This window comes from Maylandia zebra, linkage group LG18 (genome assembly GCF_041146795.1).
Source record: "Maylandia zebra isolate NMK-2024a linkage group LG18, Mzebra_GT3a, whole genome shotgun sequence".
NCBI lineage: Eukaryota > Metazoa > Chordata > Actinopteri > Cichliformes > Cichlidae > Maylandia > Maylandia zebra.
The window spans coordinates 9,960,011-9,982,209 of record NC_135184.1 but is presented as its reverse complement, the minus strand read 5'-3'; the positions used below and the strand labels follow the sequence as shown (position 1 = coordinate 9,982,209).

General features: G+C 38.9%; 2 protein-coding genes across 2 annotated transcripts in view; one reads left to right on the top strand and one right to left on the bottom strand.

The window, feature by feature from the left end:
- ak5 (adenylate kinase 5) overlaps positions 1-18,489 on the bottom strand; it is a 103,121-nt gene extending 84,632 nt beyond the window's left edge. Inside the window, exons 1-5 of the mRNA XM_004555225.5 lie at positions 18,113-18,489; positions 16,828-17,014; positions 14,828-14,995; positions 11,921-12,093; positions 3,498-3,611 (exon numbers count right to left, since the gene is read on the bottom strand). Of these exons, the coding sequence (XP_004555282.3) occupies positions 3,498-3,611; positions 11,921-12,093; positions 14,828-14,995; positions 16,828-17,014; positions 18,113-18,172 (702 nt within the window). The 5' untranslated portion in view covers positions 18,173-18,489. The remainder of the gene's footprint in view (positions 1-3,497; positions 3,612-11,920; positions 12,094-14,827; positions 14,996-16,827; positions 17,015-18,112) is intronic.
- Positions 18,490-21,059: 2,570 nt separating this feature from the next.
- pigk (phosphatidylinositol glycan anchor biosynthesis, class K) overlaps positions 21,060-22,199 on the top strand; it is a 32,688-nt gene continuing 31,548 nt past the window's right edge. Inside the window, exons 1-3 of the mRNA XM_076877085.1 lie at positions 21,060-21,197; positions 21,389-21,442; positions 21,546-21,637. Of these exons, the coding sequence (XP_076733200.1) occupies positions 21,132-21,197; positions 21,389-21,442; positions 21,546-21,637 (212 nt within the window). The 5' untranslated portion in view covers positions 21,060-21,131. The remainder of the gene's footprint in view (positions 21,198-21,388; positions 21,443-21,545; positions 21,638-22,199) is intronic.

Sequence of the window (22,199 nt, the reverse complement as noted above, 5' to 3'; positions counted from 1 at the left end):
TGTAAGCTTCCTGCTTTTATGACCCTTTGGTCAGCAGGAGGTAACACACACACACACACACACACACACACACACACACACACACACACACACACACACACACACACACACACACACACACACACACACACACACACACACACATTCTTACAGAAGTTCACACATATACATACAATGCCTTGTCTTAGAACCATGTGGGCGTTGCTTTGCTGTGATGTGTTTTGTGTGAACTGTCTCTCAATAAAAGGCAGCGAGAGGAGGCCGTCGTCGGGGTCATTTTCGTGGTGGACACAGACGAGGACTCCCTTGCGCAAATGATCGATCGACTGTCTTGTTTTCTTCATGATGAATAAGTCTCTAGAATTAGCGGGGCTTGTGGAAACACAGACCCAACAATTTGCCTTAGATTGCAGCAAAATAAGTAAATTGCACTCCTGTAAAGGACCCAGTCATAATATTCTTAGTGAACAATTTACCTGCTAACTTAGATATTTCTGCCATATTAGAGTTTAATGAAAAGAGCCCGAAAAGAGTCTGTGCCTCAACATTAAATTCCCACACCAATGACGTCAATGCACCATTAAAGTTGTTACCAGAAGCATCCACTTATCCACTTTTAACAAATTATGAAATACGAACAATAACTGTCATCGAAACCTGAAGAGGATTTCAGTTTGACTTTTGTCATATGCAGCTTTCTAATGCAAAGGCAATTGGAAGAATGCTAATTTGGATGCGACAACTTAAATATTTAAGTCTTAAAAACCCTCATAATGGCCTGTTGTCGCTGTGTAGCTCCTGATATTTAGCATATCAAACTGACGTAGATTTACTCAAACCACTAAGCCATGATACGCTCAGCTCTTTTAGTGCTGGAGATGAACTAGACAGGAAACGGTCGGTGTGTCGAGAACAACCAGCTCATTTACATACTTGGCTTGTAGCAGGTGCCTACTTGAATGGCTCTTTGTGTGTGTGTCAAACACACAGACAACAATTTTCACTGTGTCTCCCTGACAAAATAAACACAGTGACTTTGAAACTCATCTGGTGGAGCATGTGTGCCTGTTAGTCACAGACTGAAACAAAGGAAAAACATAGAAATATAATGTTGTCCCATCTACAGTAGAGTTAGGAATAGAAATCTTGAAATTTGAATCAAGACAATAAAATAGCAATGGTGATGTGCGCAGTTAAATTACCAAACAGATGTAATTGTAATTAGTTATTTAATAAAAAAATGTGTCATTTGATTACAGGCACTAATCACAACACCGCCGAGGAAGAACCAAACACTGCAGTTCCTCAAATGACCACTTGATGCTTTCATTAAAATTTAGTAATTTAATAATATATATATATATTTTAAACTTTACATATGAAATAAATGTTTTACAAACTGGTGCAAGAAACAGTTTTAATCTTTGTATCTAATCTAATCAAACTTTATGGGGATATTTGATGTATCACAGCAGCACAAAGCATTCACAAGATACTGCTGCTTGACCTGTTTTACCATGTGCACTTCACATTGCTGTAACTCCTCAGCCATTTTAGCCCACAGGTAAAAATCTAAATGGTTCGTGAAAGATGAGAATTATTATTATTTTGTAATTTTAATTAGTCAAAATTAGAAAATACACCCAGGCACCCTGTGTAATACTTGGGCGATAAAGGGTTAAGGCTTAGAGTTTTTTCACTTTACCTAATTTGCATCACTGAACTGACTCTCTCGAATGAGTTTATAGTGTTGGTTTGTTTCACAGTAAGATTAATGCAAATATGTGACAAATAAACTGAACTAATGTGTTCTTAACCATTATTTATTCTGTATTAATACCAGTATACATTTTTATATAACAATGTGATACTGCAGCATGCTTTTACGTTCGCTAGTGTTCACACCAGAAGGGCGACCACGGACACGTATAAGAGCAAGAAAAGCAGGACTTTAAGAAACTGGTTAAAAAGCTCGACCCAAGATAAAACATCCCAGGTGGAAAATATTTTTCTATTTTATCATGTCACGAGATACAGGGTTGAATTACTTAAGCTGTTAAACGGAAGCACAGTTTTCACCCCTTGTTCACAAATAAACTGGCCAAAACTGTCTTTTACTGCTCGAACCATCAAACGGCTGAACATGAGCAATACATAGGTTGCCCAATCGGGAGTGAAAATCTCTGTATATTGTAGGCAACATTTTGTCTTATGTTAATGCATACAAATGTCATATGAAGTGCAATCAAATTTCCCCACTGGGGCAAATAAATGAATAAAAAAATCCATGCTATTCGATCCTTTATTTTAATATATTTGGGGAAAATAACACCGAGCTACTTATGAGCTACATTTGACCCATGGTGTGCCGCTGTGTCACTACTCCTGCTTTATAACAACGCAACTGCGGCTGCTGGCATCTTGTTTCAATAGACTTGCACTTCAAATTAGGAAGCGTGTCATCAGTGACTGTAGCTCATTAGAAAAGAAGGATGGAAAATGCCCTTCGTTCACTTATACTTATAAATGCTGCTGACTGCAAGCTGCAATCATTAATAAAACATTTTTCAGTATTTCCTTTCCTGTATTGCTCAAATATTATATCATTTTGAGGCTATGTTACCCACCCCCACTAACAGACCCTCAAGAAGTTTGTGCTCTAGTTTTGGTGTATGGTATTCTAATATTTTTCAGTCTGTTGCTTAGTGCTAATGAGAAGGCGTCTGCCAGAAAGTCTGTGGATACAGCTTGCCAACCAAGCTTGCTGTCATTAGCCGATAACTTACACAGTTCGCACACAGTATAAAGATAAAATGCCCCTTGTGCGATTAAACACAGCAGGTATGAAAGGGTTGTTGTGTACTGCACATGAGACAAAGTGACTCTTTTATATATAGAGTCAATGAAACATGAAAGCAATTTTCATAACTCAAAGAAATATAAAATTGTTTAGCAAATCTCCAAACACAGAAAATACTCTTTATGTTTGCAGATTAGATGTGACAGATAGTTTAAGCCTAAAGGCTGCAAAATTAAGATTTATGTAAAATGACTTAAGTTATAAACATGAAAACAGCATCTGAGCCCAGGATGAACAAAGCAATAGAAAAGGGTGTCAAACATAAGGCTCAAGGGCCAGAATTCGCTTGGCAAAGACTCCAAGCTGGCCCACTGGACGCCTTTGGAAAATGTGAAGAACAGCCTCTGCATTAAGTCAACAGAACCTTTTCTTTAAATTTACACATGTATTTCTAACAGCTTTAGCCAAAAGAGTCATGCTGACAGAATTATTCAGTTACTGCAGCAGCATTTCTTTATCATGAAGAAAAAAAGATGCACTGCTGAAATTGCTCTTTCTTTTTCTTATGTAAAAATAACTCAGGGATTAAATGTGTAGTTAAGCCTAATTACACTGATAGTAAGAGGAGTTTTACTGGTCTGGCCCACAATGTAAAATAATTTGGACATTCGTGCATTAGAGGATAAATGAGACTCACCTGGTCCTCAAAGGACAGGGCCTGTCCGACGTCCCGAGGGAACCCATCTATGACGATACCGTTAGCATCCGGGATCTTCATAATCTTCTGCTTTATCTCAGTTATTGTCGTCTCCTGCAAATCATCAAAAGCAACATGATTCATAATTTTCATCACTTGGTGCAGGGAGCTCATTAGATTTTTAATCAATAAACTGAGTAATTAGCCACTGTCTTGGTGTCCAAAAGCATATTTAACTACACTCACATCTGAGATGCCAAATAGTGGGGGCCGTTTTCTCAGTGAAGAGAAAGACATTGCAATTACAGAGTTATACAATTTACGGTTGTGATTATAATTCAGAGATAAAAAGATTAATTTTATCAATGGCTTTTGCAGTTTCTTGTGTAGCACTGTAAATCTGACAAATAATGAAGGGTATCTGATTTGGAGCCATAAATGGAGAAACTGTAACAAAAAATAATTTCCCCCAGGGATCAATAAAGTATTCTGATTCTGATTCTGATTCTGAAATACGGTGAATGAAAAATCCACTATATCATTCATCTGTTCATCCAGCTGTTGTTTAATATTTCTGAATGCAGCTGAATGACTCTGTTGAGAGGTCCTGAGGTCAGAGCGTGCCAGCATCTTTTAGCATCACTTGCTTCCTCTTGGCTGGAGGAGGTCAACATGTTTGAACGTATTTCTCCAGGCAGAATGCACCACATGATACGACAGAGATACATGAGCAATGCTCAGAACTAAAAATAACATGAACAACACAGACATTTAATTTCCCTCCGACTGCAGAGTGTGAGCGGCAGCCTGACAGACTACGCAGAGATAAACCTAATCTAGATTCCATAAACCAGATTAATGTATGCTTGTAAGACTAACTCAGAGAATCTGATCTAAGAAAAGCCCTCTGAGCCGCTGCACGTCTCGCAGCAGAGCTCTCACAGGAACGCGAAGCATCAAACAACTCACCTGCAGCTGCACAGACTCCGTATGCAAAATTACTTCTGTTCAGCCATTTGTTATTTGCAATATACACGGCAGACTCTGAGTAGCTTTCTAAATAGTGCAGAATAGACTGAGATTTCAAATAAATGTTTCTCATTCCGTGCTCACTAACAGATCTGGTGTTGCATGATTAGAATTTCCACATCCATCAAATGTCACGCATTTTATTATAGTGTTTCCAACATGTCAATTACATGGTAAGAGACACCTCGTTTGTCTATTTTTGGTGGAACTAGTGCATGCATTCATCACAGTGCACCGTGTAGCTAATGGAGAGTGATTTCTAACTAGTTTAAAGTGGACCTATTATTCTCATTTCCAGCCCCATATTTTCATTCTTGGATGTGACTGGAGTAGCTGTGCATGTTTCACAGTTCAAATTAATCATCATTAATCTTGTACTGGCTTTTGGTGCAGTCCCTTGGTGCAGCCACTTTGTGAAACAAACCATTTTAGCTCGTCTAACTTTAGGAGATTCTTTTACCACAATGCACTGCAGCACAGAAATAGCTCCTGAAACATTAAAGCTGGAAGAACATTATTGGGGAACAGGATAAAAGAAAAACAATTATAAAGTCCTCTATACAGATGGATGTCCATTGCATCTGTTGATGTACAACAGCAAAGTGAATTGATCATTATTACTGTGCATTTAAGGAATGATCTACTATAACCAATATTACAGATAATTCCTTCTTTGAAGAAAGAACTAAAGTAAACTAAAATACCCCTGAATTCTACTCAGTCTCTCTTAAAATGGTGACAATATTTTATAGTCCAATGATATATGGCTCCAAGACAGTGAAGCCATACGGTGGTTCTTTCAGCAGTTTGGTAGAGAAATACTTTTAATGAACAACCTGTGATTTTGTGAACTCACCTGAATCTACCATTTTATACCAAAACACGAGCACTCAGAGAGCGCAACTCCCCCAGACGGCAAGGCCTACACTAAAACTTTCATATTTTATGATGTTTTTATTGCAACATGCTGATGTCAGCATGCTGATGTCAGCATGTTGTTGCATCATTGTGACATCATTGGGTGTGGTATTGAAAAAATAAAAATTGCGTTGTACAGCCCTCTCCATGCCTATATTATTTATTGAATTTTTCTCTAGGTCAACTTTGACCTTGGTCATTAACAGTGGAGGTCAAGATTCTTGGCCACACCAAGGTCGAGGCTGGTTCTTAGAGGTGATCATGCATTTGCGGTCGTGGCGCCTAAAATGTTTAATGATTTGCCTCTCCACATTAGACAGGCTCCTACCCTCAAGCTTTTTAAATCCATCCATCCATCCATTCGCTTCCGCTTATCCTTTTCAGGGTCGCGGGGGCCGCTGGAGCCTATCCCAGCTGTCAAAGGGCGAGAGGCAGGGTACACCCTGGTACACCCTGCCTCTCTGTCCCTGTGTGTCTTAAAACACATTTCTACTCACTGGCTTTTAATACTGCATGAGAGCTATTTAGTTATTTATTTGTTATTAGCTATTTGGCATTGATGTTAATTGATATTGCTATTTTATTGTGTGTTATTTTATTGTGTAATTTGTATGTTTGTACAGCACTTTGGTCAACGCCACTGTTGTAATTAAAAGTGTTATATAAAAAAAATAGAAATAAATAGAAATAGAAGTCTGTGTGTAATATAAAGTTTTTACTGTGTCTCACATTGGTTTGACCTTGACCTGATTTTCACCAAAATGAAATCAGCTCGACCTATTTCTGTTATCTACCATCACACAAAATTTGAAAATGATATCACGAAAACCGGATGCTAGACTGCTAAGAAGCAAAGAGCTACGCAGACAAACAAACTAATTACATACTCTTTACCTTTGGGGGAGAATTAGCTATAAATGGTACATGCAGGAATCTTAATGTGGGTAAACCCAATCATTTCTGATTTCTGGACATCAAATACTGCCACTCTTTGGAAGCAGTAATACTTAACATGCAATAAAATCTGTATTTATAAGTTGGAAGAGTGACAACGGTGTTAGGAACAAGTTTCTCAGCCAAAAGGTCGTGCTATGTGCTCCATGTGTGCACTGAAAACTACTTTGTTTGGTTTTGCAAAAGGCTGTAATCTGATTTAAAATATAACCTTTAACCCTGCATGCTGAAAGATGACATTTAACAGAACAAATGTCCAGTGGGAAAAGCTGGAAGTTTTCATTTACTGTTGGCCATCAAAGCAATAATGCCAAAGGACATGTTGTGTCTGTGAGGCACAGATAGTATTTAGATCTCTGCTCAGTAAATCGACTAATAAAAGTCACTCGGAACTCGTACTCCTAGTAGACAAGTTATTTCTGATTTATTGAGATTAAAATGCCAGAAATCAGAATTAATAAGTAAGTGCAAAAAGCAGAAGATCATTGACAGTTTTCATATTTACTTAACTTTTTTCAGACTGAGTGTTGACTGAACAATATTTGAGTGCTGCTTCAACTGAGACCAATGAAATTTGCAATGGAGAGTAAAAAAAAAAAAGCCACAAATATTAAAGGACAGAGGTGAAAGCTGGAAATGATGAATACCCATGGAGTCATTTGACCTGGAAACAAATAACAACTGAACCTTTATAATAGTTTAGATTTTTAAGAAAAGATAGATGAGAGAGGTTAACATACAATCAATATGGCCATGAGTGACAGGGTAATTTTGGACTTTTAATGATTTCTTTGCACTGTCTTTTTCTCACTTGGAACGATAATACAGCCTCAATATACATCCTCCTGAGATCCAGCCTATTCATTTATGTCCTATTCATGGTGCTTCCCCGTGGACAGTGATGCTGGTATCAAAGGCAGTTTTCAGTTCATGGAAAGCTTGAGACTTGGATGGTTCCTGGGCTGTTCCCAAAAAGTGTTTCCTTTCACCTGAAGGGGTCAGTTTGGGTCATCTTCCAGATCTTGGCAAAGTGGTGACACATCTGAATAACTTGTACTTATGTACAATTGTTTGATGACCCGTTTAGAAATTGCTCCAAGAGATTTTGTAAATCTATAGTTCTCTTTGATCTTCAGCTCCTTGGACTTTCCCATTGTTCTGGGTATTGGTTAATCCAAAAAGTGCTGTCAAACTAATTATTATAATGAGTGTATGTAACCTTCTGACCACAGGCGCAAAAATATACTTTATGTATCCCAAAAGTTTGTCTGTGGTAAACATGGTTAATGTGAGTGTAAGTCTTCCAGCTTTATGTTTAACTCTCAGTCATGACAGCGGTATTCATCTTCTCATCTGTTGCTTTTCATGAAAGCAAATCCATGCACTCCCATGCCATATGACTTCTTCCATTTCTAAGGCTTTATACTCAACTCTCAAAGTAAACTCCATGACGTCTTGAATCTAAGACTCACTGATAAATGATCAAAATGACTCCAAACTCTTCTTTAAGCAATATTATAATTTATAATTAATAAATCTTTTGAATTCATGTGGAATAAAATGGGAGAAAAAATGCACATGACCTCAGACACCGCTAAAGACCAGCTGTGAATCAGTAAGAAGTCCTTGAGTATGCACAAAAACAGTACTGTCATCTGGGCTCTTGTTTAAAGCTTCTGAATAACAGCCTTCTTACACACTCAGGAGCGTTTTTGCCTCCTTCATTATATGCAGAATCATTAAGAAACCAAATTCTAATCTGCTTTGCTAAACTAATTATGGTGGGAAATTAAATACCTAACAGCCGCAAGTCACTTCATCATATCTAATGTGTCTGCAGTTTGGCCCACGTTGCCGTTTATCTCACCGGTTGCTGGACTGACATGTAGTGAATGGCGACACCGCGAAGCGATGTCTTACCAGACGTGCGAGTAAGGGATGATAAATGATGAACTAAGCGATTCCTGAAGGTGATTCATGACGCAACAGAACCTGAGAAGTACGTCATTAAGCAGGTGGGGGCTCGCGTCTGTGTTACAATTGTTCAGTGTGCTATATAACCAGTACATTACAGTTTATAGATCATTCGTCTGGGTGTTTTCATTGTGTACATCCGAAAAGTGGGAGTTTCATCATTTTATGCAAAAGATGAACTCTTAATAGCTGCTTTTATATCGTTACAGAAAATATATTCATGTTTAACCAAAGCTTAATACACAGAAGCATTAGTGACATACTTATTTTTCCCAGAGGTTAATACAGGAAAACACGTGGCACAAACTCTGGTATCACTCCTCTAGCCTAAAAACCACAAGAGAGCGCGTGCATTTCCTGGTAAGACCTCCAACATCTGAAAAAGTACTTTATCAAAGTGTGCTTCTGCATTTTGTGTTAAACAGTGAAACCCAAGCAGAGTATTTCCACACAAGTACCACAATGTTTGTGCATCCTTGTTTTATTTGTTCTCTGTCTGTTCTATATATATAAATAGTTTTGCCACTAATCGGACCCTGATCCCATGTCATGTCTTCACAAGACAAGTTGCTTATATCACTAAAGGTAATTGATTTATGAGGAAACAAATGTAGCTTGTTTAGACTAAGCCCTGTGCTCACCTACTCTCTGCTGACTCGGCTTTTTGGGATTATGGTCAGGTTTTTGGGCTTCCACTAGATCCAAAGGATAACCAAGGTAAACTTTCACACTGATCAATGAGTACAACTGTAGAAAACTAAACTAAAAATGTTGATAAAAGTGAAATCTTTGGCACAAAGCTTTACCTTCACCTGCAGATTCTGCAGATACACAAACAGGGGTAGAGAACGCGATCACTGGGACATTACCCAATAACTGTGAACTACAGGTTAAAGCCAAGAAATTGTCACTTCACCGTCTTGTTTATCTGGAGTCAAAAGTGCTCATATTTGGACAAGAAGGTGAAGCTGGTGAATGACACTTGAAAATTTAATGGATAAACATGCCTCACTTTAACACCTAAAGTCTACTTAATGATGTAATTGCTTCAAAAAGGCTCCTTTTCAACAGCTTCATGGTTAACAAAAAGGAGTGAATTTAGCTAAAGGCAACATAATGACTCATTGGAAAATAAATATTAGTATGTATGGTACTACATTGTATATTTTTTATTCAAAATTCTCTACGGACATGCTGTGTGTAGATAACTTAGAATATTATCTGAGATTTCAGTTTCAGATAAAGAAGTGGCATTTCAAATCTGCGTACTGGCAGGAAATTAAACCTGAAGGACGAACACTCTTTGTTCTTTGTGGTTTTAGGTTTGCACATCTTCTTTGCATCACTGGGAGGATTTATTCTTCACAGCATATCTGCAGTGAAATGCTATCAACTCAAAGACCGTTCTAAAGCTTTTTCAGGATATTTAATAATAGCCCTGGACTCTCTTTAGGGAATTTTATTTACTAAGGTGTGATCCCATGTAAAACTTTACCCTGCTGTCTCTGCTGTTGATGACCAGTCTAATACTGATTGGTTAACTGAATCTTATTATTACGGAGTCTTTTTGGTCTTTAACTGTGACAATTCACAGAGAATAAGATGAAGAAGTCTCTTTATACAAATATGTAATGACACTTGTTGTCATGAGATACAGAATATAAAATGTATTTGGTGGTTGATGCAGCAGCAAAATGATGTGGCTTCTGACTCCTTTTGGAGTTAGAAGCCACATCATTTTTGTGCTTTTGAAATTATTTATTTACAATTTTGTGTTGCAGTAAAAAAAAAAGAAACTGAATATCTGATGAAAACCCTGTTTCTGCTGATTCTTATAGTCCCTCCACTTTCTACTCTACACTCCAGGGTGCTCCTCCTGCAGTAGTCTCTAGGCAGGGAGGGCCATTAGTGGGATTTGGGTACACCTGTGAAAGCCTCAGAACTGAGTTTAAATAGGTCTGGCCTCTCTTTCTCCCTCCATCCTAGAAACCATCTGTTTTACTGACAACACCAATACTGCAAATGGCTTTTTCACACATCTGCACGTCTGTGACATCACTAACACTTCTCACTCCACCCTCCTCATGTTCATCATCATTTGCTCTTATCTTTTCTACATAAACTTCTAATTATTATCACAACCTTGTCTTGTCAATGTGAATGAGACAGCTTCTGACCCATTAGTACCTTTCACCCTTTGATATATTTAGACACATAACTCAGACTGATTATCTGTATGGCGCAGTTACTGCTTTTTCCAATCAGCCTGTCAGCTGGAATAGGTTCAAGCTCCGGTGGGACTCTAAGGGAATTTTCACTCCTACAGTTTATTTACCGCGTTCAAAATCAGTTGATCGGTTTTGGCTAACAGACGGTGTTTAGCTCAAACTTGAAGCTCACACGTGGTAGTTGAGCCGGATGTGGGTCGGATGACATTCTCACCATAAACAAACCAGTTTCTTCAAAGAAGTCTCGCTGTGGTTGAACTCGAGTGTAAATACCATGATCACATCTGCACAAACGGGGGAACTGAACCAGAGTTTGATTTAATCTGACAAAACGCAGCAGGTGTGCACCCTTATGCACCCTAAGCTGCATTAGTGGCTAAGAATAAGGATGTGTGGGTGGATGGAAGTTGACTGTTTCAGATCATATTGGATATGTTTGAATATTATGGCTGTTATAACAAACAGCCATAATATTCAAACGGTAACAGTTAGATGACCCATATGTGGTTAAAACACCTGTCTATTTATCATTTTGCAATGGTTTACTCTCTCCACTCTTCTTAGATCCATTTCCAAACCTTAACAACCACAACCCCTCAAAGCATAACCAATTCTTTGAACTGTCCCCTCAAAAGAGGTATTTTCAAGTTCAATCTGCAACAGCTCCACAACTGCAAAGCCAAAAATGGACAACCTTGGGCTCGATGATTAAGAGATACTTGAGAGAATTTTGAAATACAATAAATCTCTGTGTCCAAATCACTAGACCAGAGTAAGATTTGAAAAACGCCTACTAATCAAAACTACAGAGCATAAAAAACAGCCTTACAACAATGAGCCTCTGATGTTATTGAGCCAGTTTGTAAAATGTTCAGATGGAAATCTGATGCAACAGAAATGAACCACAACAAATGTTACATCTACTTTAATCCCAAATGAATGTGCCAAACAGGGCGGGGTGCCTTTCAATAACAGATACAACCTTGTTGTAGCACAGGGACAGAAAGGGTTCATGTTAAACACGTGTTGCACTGTATAGTGATTAAAAAAGTGGACCTCCAACAGCCAAAGGATGGTCTCTATAGATTTTCCTCCCAGGCACAATAATTATCCTGCAAAGATGGATGCTCCTAAGACGGACAGAAAAGCCTCTTTCCAACACGCTTGTGATATGGATGCTGCTAATTAGTCCCTTGTTACACGCATGCTGGTATAATGACCTGAGAGTGATTGGACAGGCTTGGCATTCATCCCTCTTCTCATATTCTTTCTGTGTCACCCCCTCCCTTCACCCGCTCTCCTTCTCTGTGTCTCTGCTACCTGTGGTGCCAGCTCTCCGTTGGTGATGATTTTAGCGATCAGGCTCCACTTTCTGTTGCTTGTGGCGTTGTGGATCATCTTCTTTCTCAGCAGCTCGCCCACAGACATGTACTGGAAGCCGTAGCGCTCGGCAATCTTCAGGCTCTGCGTTCCTTTGCCACTGCCAGGGCCACCTAGGCACAAAGGGAGAGCTGTTGATGTTTTGGGAAAATTTTTGTTGTGTGTGCATGTGTGCGCGCGAGAAGGTGTGAAACATTATGCGTGTGGGCGTGCTAGCGTAGGCGCGTGTGTGTATGAGTGAGAGATACTCAGGGTTTGTGAGACTGTGTGTGTGCAGGAGTCTGCTTGTGTTTGCACGTAAGTGGGAGGGTGTTTGGGATTGAGCTATGTGTCTCTCCATGACTGTGTGTTATGGTATATGTGTGTGCAGGGGGAGAAGGGAGTGTGTGTGTGTCTGAAACAGGTATGTGTGAACCTCCTACATTTGATAACAAATAATCATTTTCACTGTTTTAACAGGATACGGACGTGCAGAGGAGGGATATGCTGTCTTAGAGCAACACGGATTTACACATAAAATAATCCCAGTTCAGTAAAACACACATTTTGAGTTAAAATGACCATAATGAAATCTAATCATTATCATTCATGTGTTTAATTGCCGCAAGACAAACATTATACACAATTTGTTAGGTTTCAGCCCATTAAAAGATTTCACTTGGATTTTACAGGCCTGACAACCTGAGTGCTGTTTGAGTGTTATCACAGAAATGGTGCATGCCCCAAAGTCTGAAAGCCATTCCAGAGTGAAGAAAGGTGAAGCCACTTTAAGAAATGATTTTAAAAAGATGAAGAGTGTGCAACCAAGTGAAGAAAATAAGTGAAAATTGGTGGTTAGATTTAAATTCTGAAAACGAGTTTCAGTGAAACAGCAAATCTCTTCTTCAACACTGACATCAGAGGCAGGCAGTATCTGGGTTCATCTTATAATTAGCTATCATAATTAGAATATTCTTGGGTGGTGTAGGGTTTATATCACAATGGACTACAGCAATCAAGGCCTCGGGATGCTTTAAACAAAAGGCTCCTGAGATTCAGCTAAGATGGAAGCTGTGCCCAAAATATCCATGTGTACAGTATGTGTGCAATAAGCACAAAATCACAAATATATTTAGAGAAGAAGGTTATCCTCAATCCTATGACTATTTTGTCTCATCATGTAAAGGTCTGATGCAAAAGGCGTCTGAAAAGTGAAGCAGATGAAATGGTATGCATAGAAAGCTACCTAACTTGTGACTGACGACCCTCTTCTGCATGCAGTGTCTTTGCATTCTCAGTCAGCTCCAGGGGTTGAAGTAGGATTCCTGTCCCACTGCTATTCTTGATGCACGCTAACATCGGCCATGAACACCACAGTCTACCTTGCATCGCTCGAACATAGTGGGTAAACTTTGCCACAGTATTGCATACTAACCTGCTCTATATTATACAAAACTGTATAGTTTTTTTTTTTCAAATAATTTCAAAACAGCACATCAGGCATACAGAAGATCCAAATCTGATTTTATTTTAAGAATAGAACATCACCTGAGCTTTAAATTTCCAGTTTCTCAAGTCCTTATCAATGAAAATAATCTCATCAAATAATCTCTCTTCTGTCCTCTTGTTCTTACATCCTTCTCCATCTCTCAGAGTGAATTTATCCCACACCAACTTTCTTTCTCCCTGGGAAATATAGCCTCTGTACCTTTAACTTGCAGACAAAATACATGCGAAACTGCACAGAAGCAGTTTATTTTGGGAGATATTTGTTAAGCTGCCTGAAACATTTGAAATTCCTTGCCAGTTGTAAAGGATCCCAGTGTAGCAAATGTATGCCTCATCTTACATTGGATTATTCTGTTATCTTTGACCCAGTCTTTCCCACAGTCCTCTCAATGACACGCATCTGTCAATCTGTCTCTCTCGTGAACCTGACAGACAAAACATTTTCCCATGATCCTCTACAGAGATGACAGCTGATGTCACCCTGTTTATTTCCCCTTTAAAATAGGCCACAGTGTGCTCACGGAGAAGAGATCGGAACCAGCTTTGTGTAGCAAGTACAAAAAAACTATCGTCCACTCTACAGGGTGTGAAAATCCCAGAGCGAAACATACTACGGCGGAGGATCGTTAAAAGGTTCTTAACAGAGACTGGAGTGCTTTTTGTGCTTAATTAAAAAGCTCTAATAAACTATGTTAAAAAAGAGTTCATAAATAACATTTTTTCAGTCTAGCCGAAACAGTCATTACTCTCACTGTGCAGCTGCCACACTTAATTTATAAGATTAATGAATGCATTTGACAGGTTAATGGAGGCACGTCAGGAAAATCAGATTAGGAGAGCGTGAGTGACATGACATAAGATCTACCCTGCTGACACTAGTGTAGAGAGGTGGAGTCATATTTAAATACCAGGAAAAACATGTTGCCAGTGTTTTTACTGGTATTTAAATACCAGGAAAAACTCTGGTAATTGTTTAAGCCCGATTCATAGTTTCCTGTCCAGGCCATTATTTTCTAGATCAGCAGGGCAAATAAAAGCCTCCACTCTGTAATTTTGCTGATCTTTTAGTACAAATGGATGCAGCTCTAGTCCCAGCAATGTTATCCTCTGTTAACACACAAACAGAAAGCATCTTAATTGCTGTTTATTATCTAGTGGAAAGCATGATTCACCAAAGAATCTGGATGAGTGCTTGAAATCCAATACATCAGATTAGGAAAATAATATAAAATAGCCTGACCCTGATTTTGCCTCAAAGTTTCCTCATTCTTTTGTGAGTGGATGCTATTTATAGTTACAGTAACTGCGCTTTGCTTGTTTTGGGTATTTTTTTTTTTGTCTGTTGTAATGGTTCTTTACCGATGACGAGGATGACTTTAGGTCGTGGTCTGGATGGATCGAACACCTCGTACTCCTCTATGAGCTCCGCCGTCTCCGACAGGTCAGAGTCGCTCTCGATGGAGAACTGGCTGATGGGAGGGAGGCGGTCATACCGTCTGTAGGGGAAATTGGGGCTGTCTGGCAACACTGTGACACACAGACAAACACATACACACATAGAAAGTGTTAAATAAGCAAAACAGGCCGGCTTTTATCTGTGTGTTGATGAACTTCTCAAACCATTCGTGTCTGCTGATATACTCGGCTAAACAATGCTACAAGTCTGCACTGTCTTTTTATATGTGCAGTTGTGACTTTATTTCAGACTCTCATTTCAGAAGAAAACCCCCAAATAAATCATGTCTGTTTCAACAAACAGTAAATTAGAGATGAAGCAGTTAGAGTGATGAATTTAAACACAGCTGCTACATTCGGTTTGGTAATTGTCCTGCTGTCTCTGGTGATGAAAGCATCAATTATACAGCTTCGACAACAATAACACAGTTAGCAAAGACAGAAATAACAAGTGCAAGTTTCTCCAACAGAAGCAGGAGCTGTTATAGTTTTCATGTGACTGTAACTGGATTGACCATACAGTTAGTAGCAAGGACAACACATGACAATGCATGCACTCGTTGCATCAGAAGAGACCAGAGGATGTTTTATGTAAACAGTTCCGCTTGTTAAAATTAAAACAGTTTCATTTAACTTAACATGCCACAACTTAAAACTTTCAACATATCAGTAAGGTAATCATGCCAAGATAAGAATAAATGAGTGTGGGCTTCCCTTGCAGCTATATTTATTTTTTCATTTTTGGAGGCTGTCAAATTTGAGCTTCAAAAATCAGCCAAAGGCAACAGAAATCAACAACCCTGATTTAGCCTACAGTTCCCAGGAGATAAACACTGCAGCAGGCAAAGTTTCCAGGTTCTTTTGCCACAATATTACAAGAAGAGGAAGTCAAATATAAAAAAATAAAATGTCGTCACAAAATGTTTTTGAACTAATGAACTGTAGATCTATACATCTGTGTTATCTGCATGGCATGGGTGAAATTTGTTTTGGTTTTCATGGGTCCCTGCTGTGTACATTCCTGCTGCGCTTCAAAGAAAAGGTGAATGGCTGAACTGGAAGAAGTCATTAGCTTACGACAGCTGTAACTGAACTCCACTTTGCTTTGCAAATTCAAACAGAGTTTTGCATATATGGGACTTCCTGCTGGGAATCAATAACTGATGAATGGAGAGACTTTTTTTTCATATTCCTGCTCAGACTAATATTTAGCTACGTGTATTCCACAGGACAGTGTGTTGGTAGCACTGTTTTGATCTATGCGCGCTGTCTTTGAACAGGAAGCAGGAAGGTTTCCTTCCAAAAATTTTAGTCAGTTTTGTAGATGTGGTTTGGATGTATATGATCTTATCTATGTGTCTAAAATCTATGTGAAGTACGGCTATAGTTTGCACTAAAGTGCCGGAATAAAAAGCATCTTCTCTCATTGCGCTCTGAAAGTTTTTTCCTATCTCTCGTTCCAAGACAGTGGTAACAGTTTTAACAGTGTATATGTACAGTGAAGCTTCTGGGCTCAGCACAAACATCAAAACGCCTTTCTCATCAAGCAGGGACCCAGATTGGTGTGAAATAAAGATGTGCACTGCTGTCGGCTTTCTTAGAAAGAAGGCAGGAGCCAAAAAGTAGAAATGCTGGCATCTTTTATTGTGCCAAGAAACTTTGCCAAAAATAGAATGGGATGAAACGCAGCGCCAATTAATCTGCCAAAGACTTTTAGTCAACTAAAGACATAAAATAGAGCATTCCCAGAGCCTGATCACACAGTGGTTACAAACCTGTAGGTTAAATTTTCACCCAACGAAAGCAAGAGAAAAATGTATTTAAGTAAATCAAACGGCTGCATTTAAACAAATCAGCCAAGCAACTAATTGCTTAAGCTCTAATCTGTTTCATTGCCTCCTCACCATTTCTGAAGAGGGACCTGCGTGACTGGCCTCCATTGAGAGGAGGAAGTGACTTCTTCTCCTGGCCCACAAAAGTATCCCACCGCACCTTTTCTGGTCCTCCGAGCTCTCTGGCTTTCTTCAGACAGCCTTCCAAGTATTCAATGGGGTCATCGGGCCGGTAGTACATCAGACCTGTGAGCAGGCTCTGGAGGAAACAGTGGAGGAAGATATTATGATGTATAGTTTCATACAATATTTAGAGAAGGGATGTTCACTGTGGCAGTGCTGCAGCTTTGTTACGATGTGCTGCTGTGGAACAGCGTGGCAGTGCTCGAACACACCACCTTAATGAGGGGAAGTTTCGAACTGCAGAGCATGGTTGCCTTAGCCCGGCTCCACCAGAGCAATAAAAATCTCATTTTGCCAGAAGTCCATGAAATTGGCCTTAGCCTGACAAATACACACATACCCCTGATGACCTTGGTGTTATTGTCGAGCAGCACTGACTGTGATGAATATGAAAGCGAACTCGACAGCCAAAACACAAGCGTATGTTTGTGTGACATTTGTCCTCTCGATCCTGTTTTCAAAACAATACCTTCCTCTGGGATTTCATCTCCACCCTCACTAACATCTCCCACCAGCAGCACGTTGTGAAGTTTCCTGAAAACAATTTGATGTGCTCATTTTCTGATAATGAATACACTGTTACGGGGCAGCAGTGTAAGGAATGAAAGGCAAAGGCAGTTATGATGATGATGACGATGATGTGCCACTTCAGTGCTCAATGTAATTTGAACTGACTGTAAATAAACAGGCACTGATTGCTTGCATACATTAGCTTGACTGCAGCAGGGGAATGAGTGTAATTAAGAGGATGAGCCAATTTAGCATCCCCTCAGGAGAAAGAATATATTTCATTATCATATTCCTGTGAGCTCTGATATGTGTCTCTGCTTAGGAATTAATCAACTTAATCGGACTTTGTATCTCTTTCACCAGCTATGACCATCTGTAACTTTCGTATTTACGTAATATCCCAGCAGACTTCAATAGCAGTTATATATATACGAGGGAGTTTGTAAAATTATGATTTCCCCTCTTATTTTAAGCTACTGTTTAATCCTGAAATACGCTTTCAGCCCACGTGATCCGCACCTCTATACCGTCAGATAACGTAAAGGAAGAATCTTTACCGTGACTCTGTCATGCATCTTGCAATGCATGGAACATGAATTAGTGTACTCTCCCTGAGCGCGAAACATACCCAGTTTGTCTCTTCAAAGCGTGCACCAGCTCTCACCTCAAATAGTTGCGGTATTTCCCGCCGCGCGAGATACTCCTTGGCATCGTTGGTATTCATCTCTAGACGGAAATCCTCTGAAATGACAACTTCTCCAAAGCGTTTGATTTTCTTTTCCTTTCTTCAGACGACTCGGTGCAGTAATCTTTGGTTAATAACTGAGCTCCGGACAGACTCTCGCTCAGCGCATTTTTGCCTCCTGTTTGTACTTTACAACTGAATTCCTGCAGGCAATTCCACCGCGCCACCCTCCTCGCTCGCTGATGCAGATGCGTGGCTTGTCCGTCTTCCCTTCTACAGCGGACTGCTTCCAGCACGCACCGACTGTTTGTGTGTATGCGTGTATGTGCCTTGACGTTGGGTTGGCACAGAGGTTGCGCGCCGTGTGCCAAAAAGCGCACGCACCGCCTCTGCTCTACATTTTCAATCGTTCCTCCTCAGTCTTGAAAGTTGGTGTTGATTCATGATTAATTCGATCGTGGGTTATAAAATGATGGTATAAAGCGGATCAAATATGGTAGCGTCTACATGTAGCTGAAATATTCTACTTTTATTTTAAACTTTTGAAAAAAAAAATAGCTTATCAGATATGAGTCCATAAGAATATGAATTTTGAATATGTTTATTTTAAGTAACCATATTTTGTTACTAAAATAATTATGTTTCAATTCAGTGTTTGTAATGGAGTAGTTTTACTTTGGTAGCATTTTATTAAGCATTAGTAAGGTATAAGCAAGTGTTTAATGTTACTGTTAATGTTTACTGTTTACACCATCTACAGCTATAACTGCTACTACATCAGTGCTAGTAATAATCATAACCATAATCCTAGTCATAATAATATATATTTATAAATGGCAAACTAGGGAGGAGTAATGCTATATAAAAGATGAATTTACCACTTGCTAATGCCTTACTAATACCTTAACAATCCTTAATAGTGTGACATTATTATATTATTATATATATTATTATTACTTCTTCTGAAATGAGAGATATTTATTGACTCCAGAAAACTAAATGGATGGATCTATCCATTTTCCTTCCCTCATCCAATTAGGCTGCTGCAGTCTATTCCAGTGGGTGGGGTGGGGGGTGGTCTGATTTTCTTAATATTTCCATTACTTCCAGAGAATAAAACATGCAACATATCCCAATGCCCACTGAAATGTGTGTCAGTCTTTACTTCACATTTTTATTGCATTTGTAAATAGCTTTGTAAATAAATGACTTTAAAACTCCACATTCATACATACAAAGAAGCTCACTGGACTTTTGTAAAGACAACTTTGAAATTGTGGCATTATTGAATTGACTAACAGAGTGGAATAACCCGAACAACCTAACTCTAGGTGCAGCTAAATATAGCTGGATAATCTCTTAAATTGCTTGGGTTGGGTTGAAAAGTTCAGCAAAAGGTGGATTCCAGTGGACAGTCAGTCCAGCTTTTTTAGGCAACTCAGGAAGGAAGGTCACTTTGATTTCCTGGTTTGTTCCATAAGATTTGATTCTTAATGCCTCTAATCCTCTTGACCACAACGAACTTGTTTGTTATATCACATAACATGAGATTAGTTCAGTCACATCAATGCTTTAGAAAGCAATTATCATTCTAACTTGTTACCATTTCATACCAGAATCAGTTACTGCAGCTTGAAAATAAAATGTTAATTTATGGACTGAAGTTGAGTATTGAGCAGATGTACGCTGCTGAGACCTGCTTTGTTAGAGCAGTTAACAAAGGACATTACCACGATGAGCTCCTAGCAGGCACACTACTCGAGGAAGCAGGTCAAAAAGTTGCAGAATCAGGAGACGTACCGAGGATTAAAGTGGCTGGCAGTCCTGCAAAGGCTCCCTGCAGTGTGTCAAAACTGATTTTGCTGCTGGTTTCCCAGAAAATCTTCTGTGTGCTGGGTTGTGAAGTTGCATTAGAATTGCATGGGAGATATGTAGCTCTATTTCACAATGGGCTCCTGGCCTCTTTGACTTCTTTAGCAGTAACACCACGAGACTTTTAATGTCTACTGCCTGTAATATACTTGTCACTTCTCATTACTGAGTCCCTGACCAATTAGCTAACAAGGGCAACTAAATATGAAGCTGTCAGCATCATTTGATGACTAGTTTGCTTTTCTTTCTCTCATCAGGGCACCAGTCATATCTGGCAGAATGATGATGATGTCAGGTGTACTGCAGCCTCTTGTACTTAAAATAAGCAGCCACACAAAGGGTTTTTTTTCTTGTATTTTTCTTTGGAATTAAAAATTGATGTCAATGAAAACAAAACAGCAGACAAGAAAACAAACAAGGAAATAAAGAAACAGAGAACATGAGCTTAACGTATGGATGGCGACCCTCGAGGAGAAACTAACACAACTGCTGCAACTGATTAACTAATAAAGTTAAAAACATTTTAAATGTCTATAAATTTCTCCAATAAACCCCAGCTTTTTTTTTTTTTATACAGAAACATTGTTTTTTTTCTTCATTTACTTACATTAATTACTAGATCTAGAAAACGTTCATATGATGGTGACGAATTCCGTCATTTGAAGGAGGAAACCTAACATTAACCCGTGCGTGCAAGCATGACCCTTCAGTGTTATGGGAACAGGATTAACTTGAATTAGGTTAGTTATTCTAAAATAATAAGAAAGCAAGAGATTTAAGTTTTTATTTATATTAATGTTTTATTTTTCTTTCTCATAAACGTATTATGTTTGTGCTCTTCTTGTTATATGTTGTAAGTATGTTTTACTGCTGTGTTACACGAGCCTAGATATATTAGATATACAATGGATATGCACTTAAGTTGATCAGAAACAAATGACAATTAAACCTGCAGTCTCGAGAGAAAACTCAATTTGTTTTAAAACTGCTAACCCCCACCCCATTTTCTCCTTCTCATCTTCCACGTCAAAACCTTTATTTTGAAAATGTCTGCCACCGGAAACACTTGCTGAGTGGATCCACCGGTTTTCACTTCCTACATGTCCACTGCTAACAGAGCTGCACAATGAAAATACTAACTTTATTAGGATTATTTTCAGCATGCTTTTTAGCAAACAGCATCAACATCGAGGTGAGTTTATTATTTTCACGTAGCTCCGATTTTCCCTTCGGTTTGTTGCATTTTTAGGTAGAAACATCGTTGTCATGTTAGCCAGCCCTGCTGTCATGCTAGCTTTGTTGATGCTGAATATACTTGCTTATATGACCCCAAATCCCGATAAAACATAGATAATTATTCACCTTCTTTCGGTTATTTCACAGAATAGCGCAGGGCAGTTCTTCAGCAGTGGGCATACGAACAATTGGGCCGTTCTGGTGAGTGTTCTTTTATTTTTCAGGTTGAGTAAATGCTAATAGATGATGTTAGGAACAACAGAAGACATATATGTGCATCTTCTTCATTTGCCTTTATTAACAGGTGTGCACATCCAGATTCTGGTTCAACTACCGACATGTGGCAAATACTCTATCTGTGTACAGAAGTGTGAAGAGGCTGGGCATCCCTGACAGGTAATAATGATAACAATGATAACAACTTGATTTGTATAGCACCTTTTAAAACACACAGTTGCAAAGTGTTTCACAATCGGGATAAAACCACACATTTAAGGTAAGAATATAAGTTCCAGCACACAGACAAACAAACAAGCATATGGTGTTGCTATGGTCAAATATAATGGGAGAAATATTAGGGAAAACCAACTACTGATTCAGCCCATTTCATAGGCTGATGAAAACTTGTGTGGCTTCTAATATAAGAGCATGCTTAAGAGACCCTGTTCAGACAGTTGGAAGGACTGGCAATGAAAGGCTTTATATGTTGTTAATAATAATTTTAAAAAGCATTCTGCATTTCACTGGAATCCAATGAAGGGAAATAAGAATAGGGCTTATATGTAGGTGCCTGCTAGTTTTTAGAGGCAACCTAGCAGTTGTGTTCTGGGCTAAGGAGGAAATGCACATGAAAAGTGAGTTATCAAGGCATGTGAAAATAAAAGTGTGTATTGAAAGTTCAAAATTACTGGATAACAGTAAATGTTTCACTCACCTATGGTCACCAGCTGTGGGTACA